Raw genomic sequence first — 16313 nt, 5'->3', positions numbered from 1 at the left:
TAGCACACGTTTTTCAACAATTGGGCCATGGGGGGGTTGGTGGTCACAAGGGGGGGTTGGTGGTCGCAAAGGGGGGCAACCGCCCCCCTCGTGGCCCAATTGTTGAAAAACGCGTGCTAAAGTGCCCTCCTGGTTGGCAAAACACACTAAACTGCCCCCTTGGCTGGTTAAAACATGATAAACTGCCCACTTGGGTGGCAAAAAGGTGTGTTTAAGTACCCTCCTCATCGGCAAAACACACTAAACTGCCCTCTTGGGTGAAAAAAAAAAAAAAAAACCCTCAACTCCAGAAGACATTAGGACCAAGAAATACTATGAAACGTTACTGCTGCAATGAGTTTGATGTTGGGCCCTTTTTTGATCTTTATTGAGCCAGAACTATATCTCACAGAACCAGTTTGGATTATCTGGTGCTAATATGGTGTTAAAATGCACTAGAATACAGGAAATGGCATCTACTTCATTGAAAATGTTCTGGGGGAAGACCCCCAGACCCCCTAGGGATTTATTTATTTATTTCTGTGTGTTCTTCACAGTCCAACGTTTATACTACACAGTTCTTGTGGATGCTGATCCTAACTACAAACTAACTTGAGTATCTGTCTAGTTAGTTTGTTTTAAGGCTATATAATGTGCCATTTGTGGAACATATAAACATGTCTAAAGTGCCCTGAAAACACGCCAAACTTAGTGCCCTCTTCAGAGGCGAGAACGCGCTGTATGTGCCCTTTTTTTCTTTTCACCCCTGCCCTTGAAAAAGTCTGTGCACGCCACTAGGTAACAGAGATGCATGATATTGCAAATCTGCAATCAAAATAAGCAATTATAATGGGTTTAAATGGGCAAGTTTTATCCCCAAAGGATACGTGAGTATTTTTCCTATGCACAATACCAAACAGGTCAATGTAATGATTTGGCCTGAAAAATTAAAGATGAGCAAGAATGCACATCTTAGTGCAGTTTCATGCTAATCGCATTAACAGAACACAAACTGGGTCAAGAATTCCAAAACAGAATGCAAAGAATGAACCTAGGTATACCTAAGGGTTCATTTTCCTTAGTTTTCTTTGAGCCATTTTATGTGAGTTCCTGCTGTGCTTATGAAATGCATCATACATCGTCTTTGAGGCCTCCACCCCATCATCACTGACTATACTTCTTGCAAATGTGCAGATGTATGCCATTAGCATTAAAATCAATTCAAATTAGACAGCAAGATTGATAAACATCCAATCATTATCCACTTATTTTTTATGAGAAATTCACAATAGAATTATTGAAAATAAGGCCAAGAGTAAATGCTCTGATCACCTGGTTAATACTCAGGTGTCTGCAGCTAAACAAAGCTTTGTGTATAGCAGGGGTCATCAAGGGCCAGATTTAGTCTGGACAGAAACTCTGGGGGCTGGACTTTTAAACACACAAAAACTCAATCAATATTTTGGTCTTGTTAGCATATTTGTTCTTTCTTTCAAAACACAGGACATTTTTAGGCATGACCAGTGAGATCTATCCCTGTTGTCTAGACCACAAGGAGACGGGTCTGACAACAAAGTTGGCTGAACCCCAGAAAATCCCAGAGACTGGGGCCTCCACTATCATGATTAAGCACCAGTATAAACTCATTTTAACCCTTTTTGGCCTCTTTAACCCAATTTCAACCATTTTTTAACTCCTTTAAACCACTTTTCTTGCATGTTTTATCCCTTTGCGCCACTCTTATCCATTTTTGCCACTTTTCTTCTATTTTTGTCACTCTTTAGCCTCTTTTCTTTACATTTTTTCAACAATAGTTGCAACTTTTAACCAATTTTTGCCACTTTTCACCTACTTTTGCTATTCTTTAGCCCCCTTCTGCAACTTTCCTGCCAATTATTTCCCTTGTGTGCCATTCTTGAATACCTTTTCACTAATTTACCAGGCTATTTTTTTATGTATTTTTGCCACTTTTAGCCCATTTTTGATACTTTTTGCCTCTTTAACCCAGTTTTTCGCAATTCTCTAACCCCTTTAAACCCTTTAACCAATTTTTTTGCCACCTTTTAACCTCTTTTCACAACTTTATCTGGTTACTTTTGCAGCTCTTCTGCCAACCTTTTAAATATCTACTAATTGTGACTGTAAATTTCTGTCAAACAGATCAAATGTTTAGTCATTCTCAAACTTTTTCAACATGAATTGTTTGTGGGATGGATTTAACAGCTGCAGACATTTAAAGCCAAAGGACAGTCTTAAAACCACATCTTTTTCTCCTTTTCTAAATTTAATGATCTTTAGGGGGCCAGACAGGAAGCTTTGGGGGGCCTGATATGGCCCCCAGGCCGCCAGTTGATGATCAGTGGTGTATAGTGTAGTATCATTAAAATAAGGGTGTTTCCCACCCTTATTTTGGTGTGAATAAGGGTGTAAATCATGCACAAGTTTGTTTCACTGGTGCATATTCATGTCAAGTTTGGTCTCTGTTCACGCTGGAACATTCACAGTCAGAACAAAATGCATGCTGTGCAAGGAAAAAGCTCACCAATAGGCCTGAATATCGGCAGATTATGAATGCAAATTGTAAGCACACCAAGACCCATCATTTCAGCAGTTTTGGTTGGGTTGTTTGGTCCAGAGGTTGGTATACATTTATCAAACCAGCACGAAAGAACCAAACCAACATTGTAAACAAGTTTGCTCAACTGAAACAAGAAGGTACGCTGCCATCTGCTGGAGAACCTAGTGCACTACAAAGCTAAGTAGATTGACAGACCGCTGAAAGCAGCTGATATGGAAGCAGACAAAATATGGTGAATATTAGTTACAGCCAATCTCACATGTTATTAGCATGAAAAAGCCTTAAAGGGGGCATCCCTATTAAAAATAAAACATACTTCATCACAGCATTTTAACCCCAACTCTAAACTGAGGGGTTTAACTACTACAACTTTAATTTTTACAATCCAGCCACCTTAAAGGCTAAACTACTCCAGCCTGTTAACATCCTGTATTTCTGCATGGACTACCTTTATATCGTTTTGTTCTTATACACTGAAAAGCCAAATCTGCAAAAGCCCAAAGACAAACTCTCACCTTACTCTGTTCTTGCATGCTTAGCGATAGTTCTCAGCAGCTTCATTCTCTCAAAGCTTAATATTTAACCCACTGTTCAGGGTTTTCACACCATTTTTACGCCCGCTGATCCCTGCGTGCCTGCTGGAGGATAAAGTGCATGTACTGCACTTCAGGAAGCTGCTGGGGGGCATCTCAGAGGACCTGAGAGGTGGAGATCTGAGGTATGCCAGCTGTCAAAATGGTGATCGATGTTCCTCTCTTCCTATCTACTGTTTCTGTGATGGTATTCCCCCGTCAGTCCTGTCAGCGCGGTACGGTTAGGTTTAGGAAGTCTGCAGTCATGGAAGGCAGCAGTGGCTTATTGTGTGTGCACGATGTAGTATTTATTTCACTGGAGACAAAAATCCCTGATGAAGCAAGACTTTAGCCTTCTCTCACAGTAAAGACCATCTTATCTGGACTAAGTTTATTAAAAATGTATTTATCCTGCTGATATGCCCTTATATAGAAAACTATGATTAGTAATTTAATACTTATTTTCTGTTAAAAATAGCATGTATTTGGTTGTTGCAAAATCTCTTGTTAACGGGCTCCTTCCCATTTGAAAAGACTGAAAATATCTGATTCGCTTTTATTCAAATTTAACTGATTTGATTCCTGCAGGTACACAATATGACCTTCAACAAGATTGTTGAGATTGCTAGTCAAACTTGTACGCCCTACAGTAGTGTTGTACTCACGACCGCACTATCCGAGACCAAGACTTGCCAGAGACCAGAGTGTGACCTAGACAAGACCAAGACTTTTGGGGGTCCAAACCAAATAGTAGAGAAGCCTTCTGGAGCGGATGTTGCCCTGTATTCTGGTAAAGAGAGTGCTGTGAGGTGTGGTGGCTCCACCTCCGACTTCTTCCCAGAGGATTCTGGGCTGAGGCAGGGGTGAGTCTTAGCCCCAATACTCTTCAGTACTAGTATGGACTGGATAATGAGTTAACGGGGGCAGCGAACTGTGGAACGTCATTTGGTGAGGAGATCCAGGTATTTGGGGATGTCGTGGATGCTGCCATTGAATCTGTGTCTGTGTATGGTGCGAGTGTTGAAGTCGTAGCGCAGTTCTTGGCAGCGTAATCCATCGATCTGCTGACTGCAAGGCTGAGATAAACTTGGATTTGTGCATGGGGCGATGTGGAGGGGTCAGCTGGGAAGAGATGAGGTGTGAGCCTGGTGCTGGCCTGGATGATGGCAATCAGCAGGACACGGCAAAGTGCCAAACCGGCATATGCTCCCATGCCTGTCCTGACTTAACCTCAGGAAAAAAGAGCCAACTAGTGTTGTAGTACTCAAGAACAGTCTTGGGCTTGAGACTGGTCCCAAGACCACATTTTGAATGTCTTTGTTTTGTCTCTGACTCGAGCATTTTTACTCGGCCTTGACTCGGTCTCAACCCCAAAAATCTTGGTCTCGTTGCCCTCTGGTTTTGGGCAAGTCTTGGTCTCGGATAGTGTGGTCTTAAGTACAACACTAGGCTAAACTACCCACAGTCATAGAGTATCACCAAGACATCTCTGATTGGCCCCCTGCTTCCATATCAACCAACCAGAGACATTCAGTTTGAGCAGCCGGGTTTCATCTGGTAGAAGATGGTCACTTTGCAAAGTGTAATAAATTTACAACTTTTTGACATGGAAATCCTAAAAAAAAATAAGTTATGCTGGGTTTTTTGAGCTGGTCTAATCCCTCATGACAAATGCATGAAACGTTATGTCAAAGAAAAAGTGATCAGGCCATTTGCTCATGTAGCTCATAAACGGATCTCAGAACTTCAGTCCATGCCATAACCAGTTAAAACCTCCTCACAGGAGCTTTGAATAGTTTCATATGCTTGATGCTTTTAAAGATTTACATTTCTAATGATGGTTGAAATGGTCTGTGGGGTTGTGAAGGTTGAAGTCCTTGATGTTTATTGGCAATTATCGTGCCATCAGAGGCAATTTACTCCCACAGATTGCTACGACACAAAGCCATTTACAGGAGCGGAGCTTGTGAACGAAGCTTGTGCTGCGAGTTCTGCTTTCCTTTGTTAATGAACATATTCCTCAGTTATTAATGGAAGAGAAAGACAAGTTCATTCCTTTGCATTATTTTCAGTTTTACAGGGAACTTACATTACTGATGAGGGTTGTCACTATACCAGAATTTTGCTGTAATGCTCACAAAAATCAAACAAAAATCGACACTCTAGGCACCACAATCAAAATTTCACCCTGGAAACGTTTCAGTACTGAATGGTTGGAGGTAACGGCCATGACAGACTGGATGGATGTTGGCCATGTGTCGGCTGGAAAGGTGAGATTTTCAAAAGTGACCTTCACAGATCTCCTAAACCCCTCAGTAACAGGAATTCCTTCGTTAACATTGAAAATATGAGAAGGACTCTGATGACGATGCTCGGGATGCCTACCTATTGTCCCTGAGAGCTACAGCTGCTGTCAGATATCCCTGTCAGAGTCAGGTTACATTCTCCACCAACTGGCAGAGATTAAGTGATAAACCGAGGACAGGAAGCCTCACCTTTATCAGTCAGTGATGCAGAAATGTTCGCCAAAACATCCGTTTGAAGAAGAATCATGATCAAGCACATAGAATATTTAGGGTAACAGTTATAGCTCATTAGAAATACTTAAAAGACAGTTACATGTTCCACTCAGCACTATACACAATACAGTACAGTATTTTCAACTTCTTTTCAACCTTTCTTCAACTGAACACAGCACAAACACAAGAAATTTAAAGTCCCAAACCTTATTTTTTGGAAGTATAAACACATTCTGAATTTAAAACCTGCACCATGTTCCAGGAAGGCTGGGATAGGGGCATGAAAATACTAGAGGATACATTCATACATGAGATTAATTTAAATAACAGATAATCAGCCAGGACAACAGCCTACCTATACAGAGTGATTAATCCAATCATGCCTGGTGTTTGCTCTGCTTTCCCACCATAACATGGTTTTAGATTCTGCATACATTTGGTTTACACACTCTGATTCAACTTGGCTGGACCTCAGCTGGCTCTTATTGCTGCATTAGCTCATACGTAGGTACAATATAATCATTCCTGCCTGCTGTTGCCCTCGGTTGCTAACAACAGTCGGCCGTGAACCTCTGTGCCAGCGGAAAGATGGCTTCGCTGACTTCAGATAAACAATCTCCGGTTACGGTGGAGCAAACTGGAGGAGCATGGGTGTAATTTCATAGAAACAGATACGACACAGCTGGGCTGGAAACCAGCTGTCAAGAAGCCAAGCTAAACTATACAGAAGGGATTATTTAATGTAAGAGCTCTTCACCTGATGTCCTCTCCATTTCACCTTCACTTTCTCTTATTAACCCTTGTGCCCTCCTCGGGCATTTTTGGCCATTTTTCTCAAATTTCTTTTTTTTTTTTGTAATTTGTGATCATTTTGTCAGTTTTACAGCTTGTGGCATGAATTTTTTACAGGAACTTTTCTTTCTAGTGAAATTTTTGAAATCCAACATGTTTTACTCTTAAATGTCATTCAGACTCTCTCAGTGAATTTTGTACCCTCTGGACACCTACAAGGCAAAAATGTACACGTACAAAAATTGCCATTAAATCAGCATACATCAATATTTTTTTCTACTTTTTTTCATAAATCTCTCTGACGATTTCAGACTTGCTCAAAACTACCAAACATTCAATAATTCTCAGAATTTTAACCCTTTTAAACTCACACAAAAACTCTCCATATTATAACAGGCAAAAATACAAGAATTTGGTGCATGGTCCTACAATGAGTAAATGTTTGAATCTGGTGGAATACGGTAAAAATGTCAAATTTCATTAGATTTCTTTACATTGGAATGCTGACATTAAAGAATGCATGATTTTATACTGCAGTGACAGTGAGATTTAAAAACCTGGTTTTAATGGAAGTCAATGGGGGCATTTATGCCTTGAAGATGTCAAGAGGGTATTTCTGACATTACGTAAAAAATATTAATGCAATCAAATCAATTTTGTTGTTAATCTTTGACCCATCCAAGACTCTCATCACCCCCCAAGCCCAATCTTTCTACTATTTATTATATGGAAAAAAATTCACTTTTTGCATTTTTTGCTGTAAAAAAGAAATAATTCAAATAATCAAACTGGCATAAAAAGTGTTAAAATTCTGAGAATTCTTGACTTTTTTTGTCGTTTTGAGCAAGTCTGAAGTGTTTTTTTAAAGATTTATGAAAAAAAAGTAGAAAAAAATAATGATGTATGCTGATTTAATAGCAGTTTTTTTTTTAACATGTACATTTTTGCCTTAAAGGTGTCCAGAGGGTGCCTGTATGTTAAAGCTGGCACTACATAAAAAATACAAATACAATCAAATCAATTTTGTTGCTAATCTCTGACCCATCCAAGACTCTCATCAGCACCAAAGCCCCATCTTTCTACTATTTATTATATGGAAAATAATTCACTTTCTGTTTTTTAGTAAAAAATAAAATATTTCAAATAATCAAACTGGCATTTTAAGGGTTAAAGGGTTAAATCTTGAAAATTATTTAATGTTTGTTAGATTTGAGCAGGTCTGAAGTTGTTAAAGAGATTTTTGAGGCAAAAGGTAGAAAAAAATATTGACATAAGATGATTTAATGGCAGTTTTTCTGTACGTGTACATTTTTGCCTTGAAGGTGTCCCAAGGGTAGTAAATTTGAGGAGGGCACAAGGGTTAACCTTCACCATCCACGGGTTTTACCACCCAGGCTATCCTTGCAAAGCAGATAGATTCACCTGTTCCCATGTTTCTCACTGACAAATCCATCTTGCAAAGCTCCCGTCTGAACAGTTTGGGCCCAGTTAGAAAGTGACAGGACCAATCAGCAACGAGGTGCAGTACTATGCATTCAGTACTGCTTGCAGTACTGCTTGCAGATTGGCGTGGATGCTTCTCCAGCGCCAGCTTTATCAGAACTTGACAACATTTCTTTGTTAAAAGAAGAACAAAGAACAGCAGTGAGCTGTTTTCTTTTCAAAAACGACAAAAGTCGTGTACTGACATGTCTTCAGCCGCCGTGGTTTGCGTGATTCTTCGGTAGCTGCTCACGTGCACTTCGGTCGCAGTTACATCACGTGTTTTGTTGCTCTGATTGGCCCGTAGAGATGTGACAGACAGAACGTTTATCCAATCACACTCCGAGTTTTTTCAAAGCCTCTGCTCTTTCCCAAACACTTAGTTTAGTTTCACAAATCCATCTAGCGTGTCAGGTTACACCTAGGTAGGTTTCACCACAGAAATGCCAACCCAGCTTTTACTTTGAAAATCACAAATCAGAAGTGTGGCTGTGCTGTTTCTCTTGTCTGTAACATATTCCCCCAATGCAGACATACAATATTGGTAAAACAAAGTAAATCTGACTCTCTATTGATCATTTCCCTGTCTATTTTGGGTAAGACATGCTAAGCTAACTCTAAAAATAGCTTGTCCTCAAGATTTTTGGCGTGATGTGCACGCATCGCCACTGTGAAACACAATATTTATGCTGTAAGTCTGACCTTAATCTGCACAGCAAAATGAAAATGAATCCATCATTATGCAGCAGCCATGCACCACAAAAACAAATGTGTAATGATGAACTGTAAATAGAGTCTCTTTTTATTTATTTAAAAGGGAGAGGGTGGGGTAAGACATGCAGGGAGGGAGCCACAGGCCTTATTTGAACCTCTGTCTTTAAGGGCAAAGTTCCCAAGCAACGCATTACTACACATTGAAGGATTTTGCTAGAATAACTTGGAATATGTGAGTATTTTACATGTTTCTAGAATATTTATTTAATGAGTATTAAGGTCAAGCATAAATTTGAGCTACAGCCCTGAAGACTCTTAACTAAAGCTACGAGGTCAAAGATAAAACCAACTTTTTGAACATCTCCTTTTTGAGGGCTGCATTACTACAAATTGTTTAAAACTTTTAGGTTCACATTCATGCTGCCAAGTTTGAAAATGTGCCGTTTTCTTTTGCAGGTTAACCATAGGCTACACAAGATCACATTTTAGAAGTAACCCACACACATTCAGGGTGATTCCTACGCTCTTCCTGCAGGAGAAAAAAGCTTTTATTCTACCAGAGTTCAAAACTTTGCTCGTGATGTTTTCAGACCCACGGCCTACAAATGACAAAGAACTCTCAGTGTTACGGAGTGTTTCGGATTCTTGTGCTTCAAAAACAACGCTGTACTCTTGGGACTTCTGACACATAAAGCATGAAAATGAAGGAGGTTAAAGTCGTGGTGAAGCATCTCTCCAGCCTCTTATGTACCTGTTAATGTGCCGTCTACTAGAAGAGACTTTCATAAGTAACCCAGGAGCCATTCTCTGTCTAATCAAGGCTCAATCAGGTCCTCATTAAATGCCACTCGTTAAGCTAATTAAGCAATCATCTTCTTAATGGATGTCATCAAGCACTAATTGTCAATTGTCTTCAGAAAGAAAACATGCAGAATAGAGGAGCTCTGCCTGTCACATAACACACCACACTAGTTGTTCTGTATTAGAACAGATACTCACTTGTGATCAACATGCTGGATGAAGGAAACTTCAGCAAACTTCCATTTCACTGCCGAGAAATCGACATAGAATCAAGAGAAGTTTGAAGGGTTTAATCCAAAGTGAAAGACATAAATCCAGCGCTGGTACAAAGCGGTAGAGTCCAGTCGTTCTGGTCATGGCGGGCATCACATTAATGAAGTCATTGTTGAAGATTTCCCCTTTCCCCTACCACTCCCCTTCCTCTAGCCCGGACTGGACCATCTGAACACCAAAGGGAGGAGAGGGGAGGGGAGGGGGTGCCTAAAAATAACCTTTGGGCTTCAGTACAGACATATGAGCGCCTGCCTGAAGAGACTGAGATGACTTTGTGTTTGAGACGAGGGAGAAGTCATGAGCAGGCCGGTTGAATTTAGGAGATAAAATCTGACGGAGATTAATGTGGTTGAAATTCCCTGAAAGGAAATGATGAATTTGAACGACTTCCTATTTCTATACAGCCGGAGTCTTCAAATCTGTTACGAGGCTGTCCGAACATTTTCACTGAGGCCAACACACCTAAAAAGTGTGCCTAAAAGTAGTCAACCCCTTAGGGTTACAGTCTCAGTGACTGTAGTATAAAGACACCTGTGTCTGGAAGGTCCAGTCGCTGGTCAGTCAGTACTCCTGACTACCATTACACCATGAAGACAAAGGAACACTCCAAGCAATTTAGAAAGAAGGTTGTTGAAAGGTCTAAGTCAGGGGATGGAGACAAAAAAAAAATCCAAGGCTCTGAACATCCCCAGAGTTCAGTTAAATCCATCATGAAGAACTGAAGGACTATGGCACATGTGTAAATCTGCCTCGATCAGGCCATCCTAAGAGGGAGACTAATGAGAGAGGCCACCAAGACACCTATGACTACTCTGAAGGAGTTCCAAGCTTCAGCAGCTGAGATGGTGAGACTCTGCAGACAACAACTGTTGGCTGGGTTCTTCAGCAGTCAGAGCTTTATGGGGGAGTGGCAAAGAGAAAACTAAGATTTAATCTGGACTAGAGTTCACCAGAAGGCATGTGGGAGACTCCATGGTCAAGAGGAAGGAAGTTCTTTGGTCTGATGAGACCAAAATTGTGATTTCAGGCCATCAGAGAAGACGCCAAACAATATTAACCCCAAGCACGCAATCCCCACTGTGGAGCACAGTGGTGTCAGCATCATGCTGGGGGGATGCTTCTCAGCAGCCAGCCCTGGAAGGCTTGTAGAGGTATGGGGTAAAATGAATGCAGAAAAATAGAGGAAAATCCTGGAGGGCAATCGTATCCAGGCTGCAAGAGAACTACAGAAAAAGACACACATAAATGGTAGAAATGTTCTGGAGTGACCGAGTCAAAGCCCAGACCTCAATCCAATAGAGAATTTGTGGCTGGACTTGAAAAGGGCTGTTCAGACCTGATCCTCGTGCAACCTGACAGAGCTTGAGCAGTTTTGCAAAGAAGAATGGAGTAAAATTATGGATGTTTGAGCCTGATTGAGACCTTTCCACACAGACTCAGTGCTGTGATTGCAACCAAAGGTGACTACTAAATACTGACTTAAATAAAAATAAGTAAAAAGGTTAAACATCCAAGGCCACCAGTGTATGTGCAGGCCCCGTTTACTTAACAAAAACCCTCATATATAATCACCACCTGCACATGTGACAGACATCTGCTGACACGTCCCTCCTATAAATGCATCCATTCAGTTGAAGTCTAGCATTCATCACTGTTTTAACATTTTTCTGCAGCTTCTGCAGACTTTCACCTCAGTTACATCTGTAAGGAAGCTTATACCAAAAATGATATTCTAGGGGTCTTCAGTACAATCCATGAAAAGATAAAACTACAGATAATAGGTTGAGTGAACAAAGAAAGTCTCCTCTCTTCCAGACTGAAAGCTTCCTTCCAGCTCTGACCTTCTGAGTGATTGTGAGATCTGAAAAACAGCTACTGAGGACTGAATGACGGACAGACATCTGAATAGAAAAATGGCTCTTATCTCAGACAGGATCAAGTTCTTCCTGTGCCCTAACAGTCTGCACTTCTTCAAGGTTTCCATCTCGACGCAGTCCAAGGTTTACCATTAGGGCTAATGGTCTTCCATTTAACACGTAGGTGTTTGATTATGGGATTTTAAATGTGAGTAACTCCCTCAGAGGAGAGCAAAGAGCTCTGTCTGATTCGCTACATTAATTCACAAGTGGAGGAGGAGAAAGTGGGAGTATGTAAACAACTAATGGACTTTCTCACAATCTGTCGAGGGTCACAGAAGAAGAGTGGAAAGGAAGACAATCGTACTCTCTCTGGCAACAAGGCCAAGTGTTGCATCTACAACAGAAGAGACATTTATTTAGGATATATTCACATTTGAGTGAAGGCAAGCTAAAGGGTCTAGATATGGACAGTTTCACTTCTGATTAACCCTTACAGTTCACAGCTGTGTTTTACTGTCATGGCCCGTCTGGACTTTTTGTTTATGACTACATGTTTACACTGAAAACAGGACACTAAGGCTGAACCCCAATTCTCCCCTTAACCCTCAATCTTACCCTCAAGCTCAACCCTCAGACTTAACTCGCCCCTCAAAACCAAGTGTAGGGGCCATCTCATGACTAAGAAATGGGACACCCCTTAACCCTTAGAAACATAAGTGGGGTCAAAAATGACCCCAGCTTTTGTTTGTGATATCTTTGTAATTTTAATTTTTTAGGTTGTCTTTGACATTAGGCCATTTGGATTTGTATCTAATTGTTATATTTTTTAAGTAATTGCATTTTTTTTTTATATATCAGTACCACACTTTTCCATACGTGGGGTCAAAAATGACCTCAAGCATTTTCTATGGAATTTCAAAGGTTAACCCTAGGAACTTTTGATTTTTATCAACTGTGACTGTCAGGTAAACATTTACACAGGAGATGGCGGACATGAGTAACTGAGTAACTTTTTGGGTGTGTTTCTATTCAAAGTTTTGGAGTTTATAGAGTTTGAAAGATGCATGCCCGGTTGAGGAAACGAGTCGGAGCGAAACAGAGAGAAAGACAGCGAATTATAGCGAGAATACTGAAAATGCTGAGAGGAATAGAGGAATATTCACCATGGGTGAGACTGTCAGTGCATCTGTTGGCACCGGCAGGCAATGCTTCCACCATGACAGTTCAGCTGTAGTGAAGCCAATGCTTTGCCTCACTGTGTTTCCACCCCACCGGGGAGGGAGTAATTGGCGAATCCCACGGTGGGGGGCACATGAGGACGGTTCCAGGAATTTATGACAGGATTCTTCACTATTGGAAGATAGGGCTGATGGTGGAGGTTTGCGCTCTCTGAGTGCTTTTCTAGTTTTATTTTAATACGTTTTGTAAGTGCACTATACAGTTTTAGTTAGTTTTCTTTTTTTTGGTAAAGCTTAGATTTTATTTAGTTTCAGTTAACTAAAATAACTTTTTAATTTTAGTTTTAGTTAACTCTAACAACCTTGGTTCGAGGATCCTTCCTTGGCTTTGAGAAACAGCTCATATGTTGTCTTGGGCCCTGGATGAGTCGTCGATGCGCTTTTGGAGTCATTTTGGTAGTCTGGCCCACTCCTGGGAAGGTTCACCAATTTTCAAAGTTTTCCCCATTTGTAGATAATGGCTCTCACTGTAGTTTATTGGAGTCCAAAAGCCTTAGAAATGTCTTTGCGATCCTGTCCAGACTGATAGATGTCCACAACTTTATTTCTCATCTGTTCTTGAATCTCTGTAGATGTGCTGGAGATCTTTTAGCCTACTTTACTTTCAGACTATTTAAGGGATTTCTGGATCCAACAAGTCTGGCAGTAATCAGGCCAGGTAGGTTTGGATGTTTTGTTCCCTTTAATAAATGAAGTCATCAGTTAAAAACTGCAGTTTGTATTCACTTTGGCTACCTTTTGCAGCTTCCTCCATAAAGTGTCTTGCCTTTTCAGCAGGAGTTTTCTGAAATGTTCTAAAACCATAAGGAGTGTTTTATGTGCAAAAGGCTGCAGACACAGAGAAAAATATAGAGGTCCAGAGCAAAACATTTAAGCAACTTCACAGCTAATGAACCAGCCTACAGCAATCTCATTCATTTTCCTTCCTTTTATTTTACTGTCTGATTAATTCATGCAGTTTTTCTTTTGTTCACTGTTAAAGCCAAATCCCAAAGTCTCTGAGAAGAAAGGCCTTCAGTCCATCAAGCCGCCAACATGTTGGCTGTAGAAATGCGGATTAAAGCAGAGCTCAAGGCCTGACCTCTGGCTCTGCTAACAAAAACGCTCTCTCTCTCCCTCTCTGTCTCTCTCCCTCTCTGTCTCTCTCTCTCTCTCTCTCTCTCTCTCTCTCTCGGCCCTTTCTGTAAAATGGTTACACAAGAATGCGTTTCCTTTTCCCAAGCAAACGCCTCACAGGCGTCAGAGGAGGAAGAATCCAACAATACTCTTAGCGGATGGGAGTTTTTGTGTGCAGATGTTTATGTGCGTGTTTCAGGGAGCTGGCTACGGTGTATGAGGATGTGTTTACCCTCACAAGCTTAGCCTCGCTGCATCTACGGCTGATGGCGTGTGCACTGGGGTGTATACGTGTTCATGGTCTCTCCGTGTTTTTCTATGTGTGTGTTTGAGTGTTTGCAGTCTAATCTGAATCAGCCTCAGAGGTTTGGGGTCTGGTATTTCCGATGCAGCAGGACAGGAAGTCGCCCGCTCTCTTGGACTGAGTCCCTCCCTCCAAACACTGCAGCACACTCTCTGACACCTATCACTGTCTGTTTCTGTTACAAAGCGAGAAGAGTGAATCAGATCCACTGGTTACCATTAAATCTGGTGCATTAGATGCATTTGCTAATACCACAGATTCCTGATATGAGGGGATCATTTACCTGTCTATCTGAACTGAAGTCGTCTGATGACGCCGCCTGCAATTTAGGCCACTTGTTGGAGGACGAGGCGGGCAGATAAAAGTCCAAAGGGAAATGGAAATCTTGTTCTTAGAAGCTATAAATGCCAACAAACGTGTCCAAAGCTGCATTTCATTAGATAAAATCAAGCTGTGAATTTAGGAAATTATGACATCTTCAGCCTGCAAAAGCTTTAAACCCCTCCATTAGCTGCAGCGCTTAATGCATGAAAAATTCAAGTCTGCAGAGATCACCATAATGACAGGACTGAGCTAGCAGAACCTGTTTGTGTTAAAATGTGCTGCAAATGTTTTCTATAGTGCTATGATAGTGATGACATGATCAGAGATCATTAAGCCAGAAGGTACGCGTTATCAAAATGATGTTTATGAGGACTGTCCTTCTTTTAGAGACAGATTTATTGCACAGTAACTCTAAATTGAGAGGCTGTGAGAGTCATTGCTATGTAAACGATGCATCGTCTCCTTCAGTTGCAGCGGTGGGAGCTGACGGGAATCCAGAACATTCCAGAGCGACTCGTCACAAGCAGCTGCATCACAAATCTTTGGTCTGAACTGAGCTTTAGGCTCCCGGCACTCCAAAAGATGCACTTTACATATATTTTTTTTCATCTAGAAGTTGGATTTGACCTTTGTACCGGTGGAAATATAATGCTCTGACTAGGATTGGCTCACTAAATGGTTAAACATTCAATCCCATAGTAGTCAGCACCAGAATGTCCAGTCAGTTAATGTAACTTACTTACTGTTCTTTGTTAGTTAAGGCCACTACAGCTTGTTAGCATTAGCATCAGAGTTTAGAACACATGCATTTGCAGGGTTGCAGGTTTCGGGGACGGATTCTTGGCTTCAGTCCTCCTGATGTCTTTATTTTGTAGGAGAAGTTTTGTTTTAAACCTAAGTTAGACATTTCAGTGTGGAATTTTGGTGTATTGTTCCTTTAAGAGTATCTAAAAACCAATGGTTGGATTGTCTTGCAGCTACTATATCAAACTGTTTGGGATGTTGTTTCCTCACCAGTAAGACTCTATAATATTTAACACTGTTTGCTCTTGCCAAAGCTGTGTTTTTCTCTATTTAGAGGACTGTGTTGATTTTTTCATCCTCTTTGTTTTATTTAAAACAGTTTCCCAGTGATAGAAAAACCTAACACATTGCTTATTTAAACTCACAAGTGCCCAAAAGGACAAAAAACAAACTCCCATCATCCCTCTACAGCTGTTAAATAAAACAACAAAGACGCTCGGGGTTCAGATGCTCAGTTATCTTTTATGGAAGTTGGAAATGATCCAGTGAAGGTCCTTGAATTAAAAAAAAAAACACTACGAGCTGAAAAACAGAATATTTAAAAGTAGAAAGCTGCTTTAAGGTAGAAATGGGAAACTTTAGTGGGTTTTGATGAAGGAAAAGTTGGAGAGTTTTAATCAGTTTTCCTTTGAAAAAAGGCTTCAGAACATTAGAGCAAAGGTGACACTTTCTTCAACACGTCTTTGGACAAGAAAACAACCAAACAACCACAACTGATCACTTAAAGTTATCCCAACACCAGTCACAATCACTGTTAAGTTTTCTGTTTCTGAAATCCAGTCAAATGAACTGAAACCCCTCTTTGTGAAAAGTTTGTCAGCTGAGCATCAGCAGTTTCTAGCTTCATGCCGCTTTGATTCACTTTCACGCCATCATCTTTACTGTTCACAGAACTGAATGCTAGCTGCAAAGTGTGAAAGGCAATGGGCTGAAGCAAACAACAGCTGAGGGAACTCTA

At 40.8% G+C, this 16313-nt stretch overlaps 1 protein-coding gene across 5 annotated transcripts in view; it reads right to left on the bottom strand.

Annotated features, from left to right (window-relative positions):
- The window catches only part of si:dkeyp-23e4.3 (rho GTPase-activating protein 7), a 179453-nt gene that overhangs the window by 54044 nt on the left and 109096 nt on the right, over positions 1-16313 (bottom strand). The window contains exon 1 of one of the 5 annotated variants that reach the window (XM_041801676.1): positions 9636-9823. The exons of the other annotated variants lie outside the window; for them this stretch is intronic. Within the exon in view, the coding sequence (XP_041657610.1) occupies positions 9636-9648 (13 nt within the window). The 5' untranslated portion in view covers positions 9649-9823. Of the gene's footprint in view, positions 1-9635; positions 9824-16313 lie in introns of those variants that run through there. 5 annotated transcript variants of the gene reach the window in all.

This window comes from Cheilinus undulatus, linkage group 12 (genome assembly GCF_018320785.1).
Source record: "Cheilinus undulatus linkage group 12, ASM1832078v1, whole genome shotgun sequence".
Taxonomy (NCBI): Eukaryota; Metazoa; Chordata; class Actinopteri; order Labriformes; family Labridae; genus Cheilinus; species Cheilinus undulatus.
Note: the sequence above shows the minus strand (reverse complement) of the source record. Positions and strands in the feature narration are given on the sequence as shown.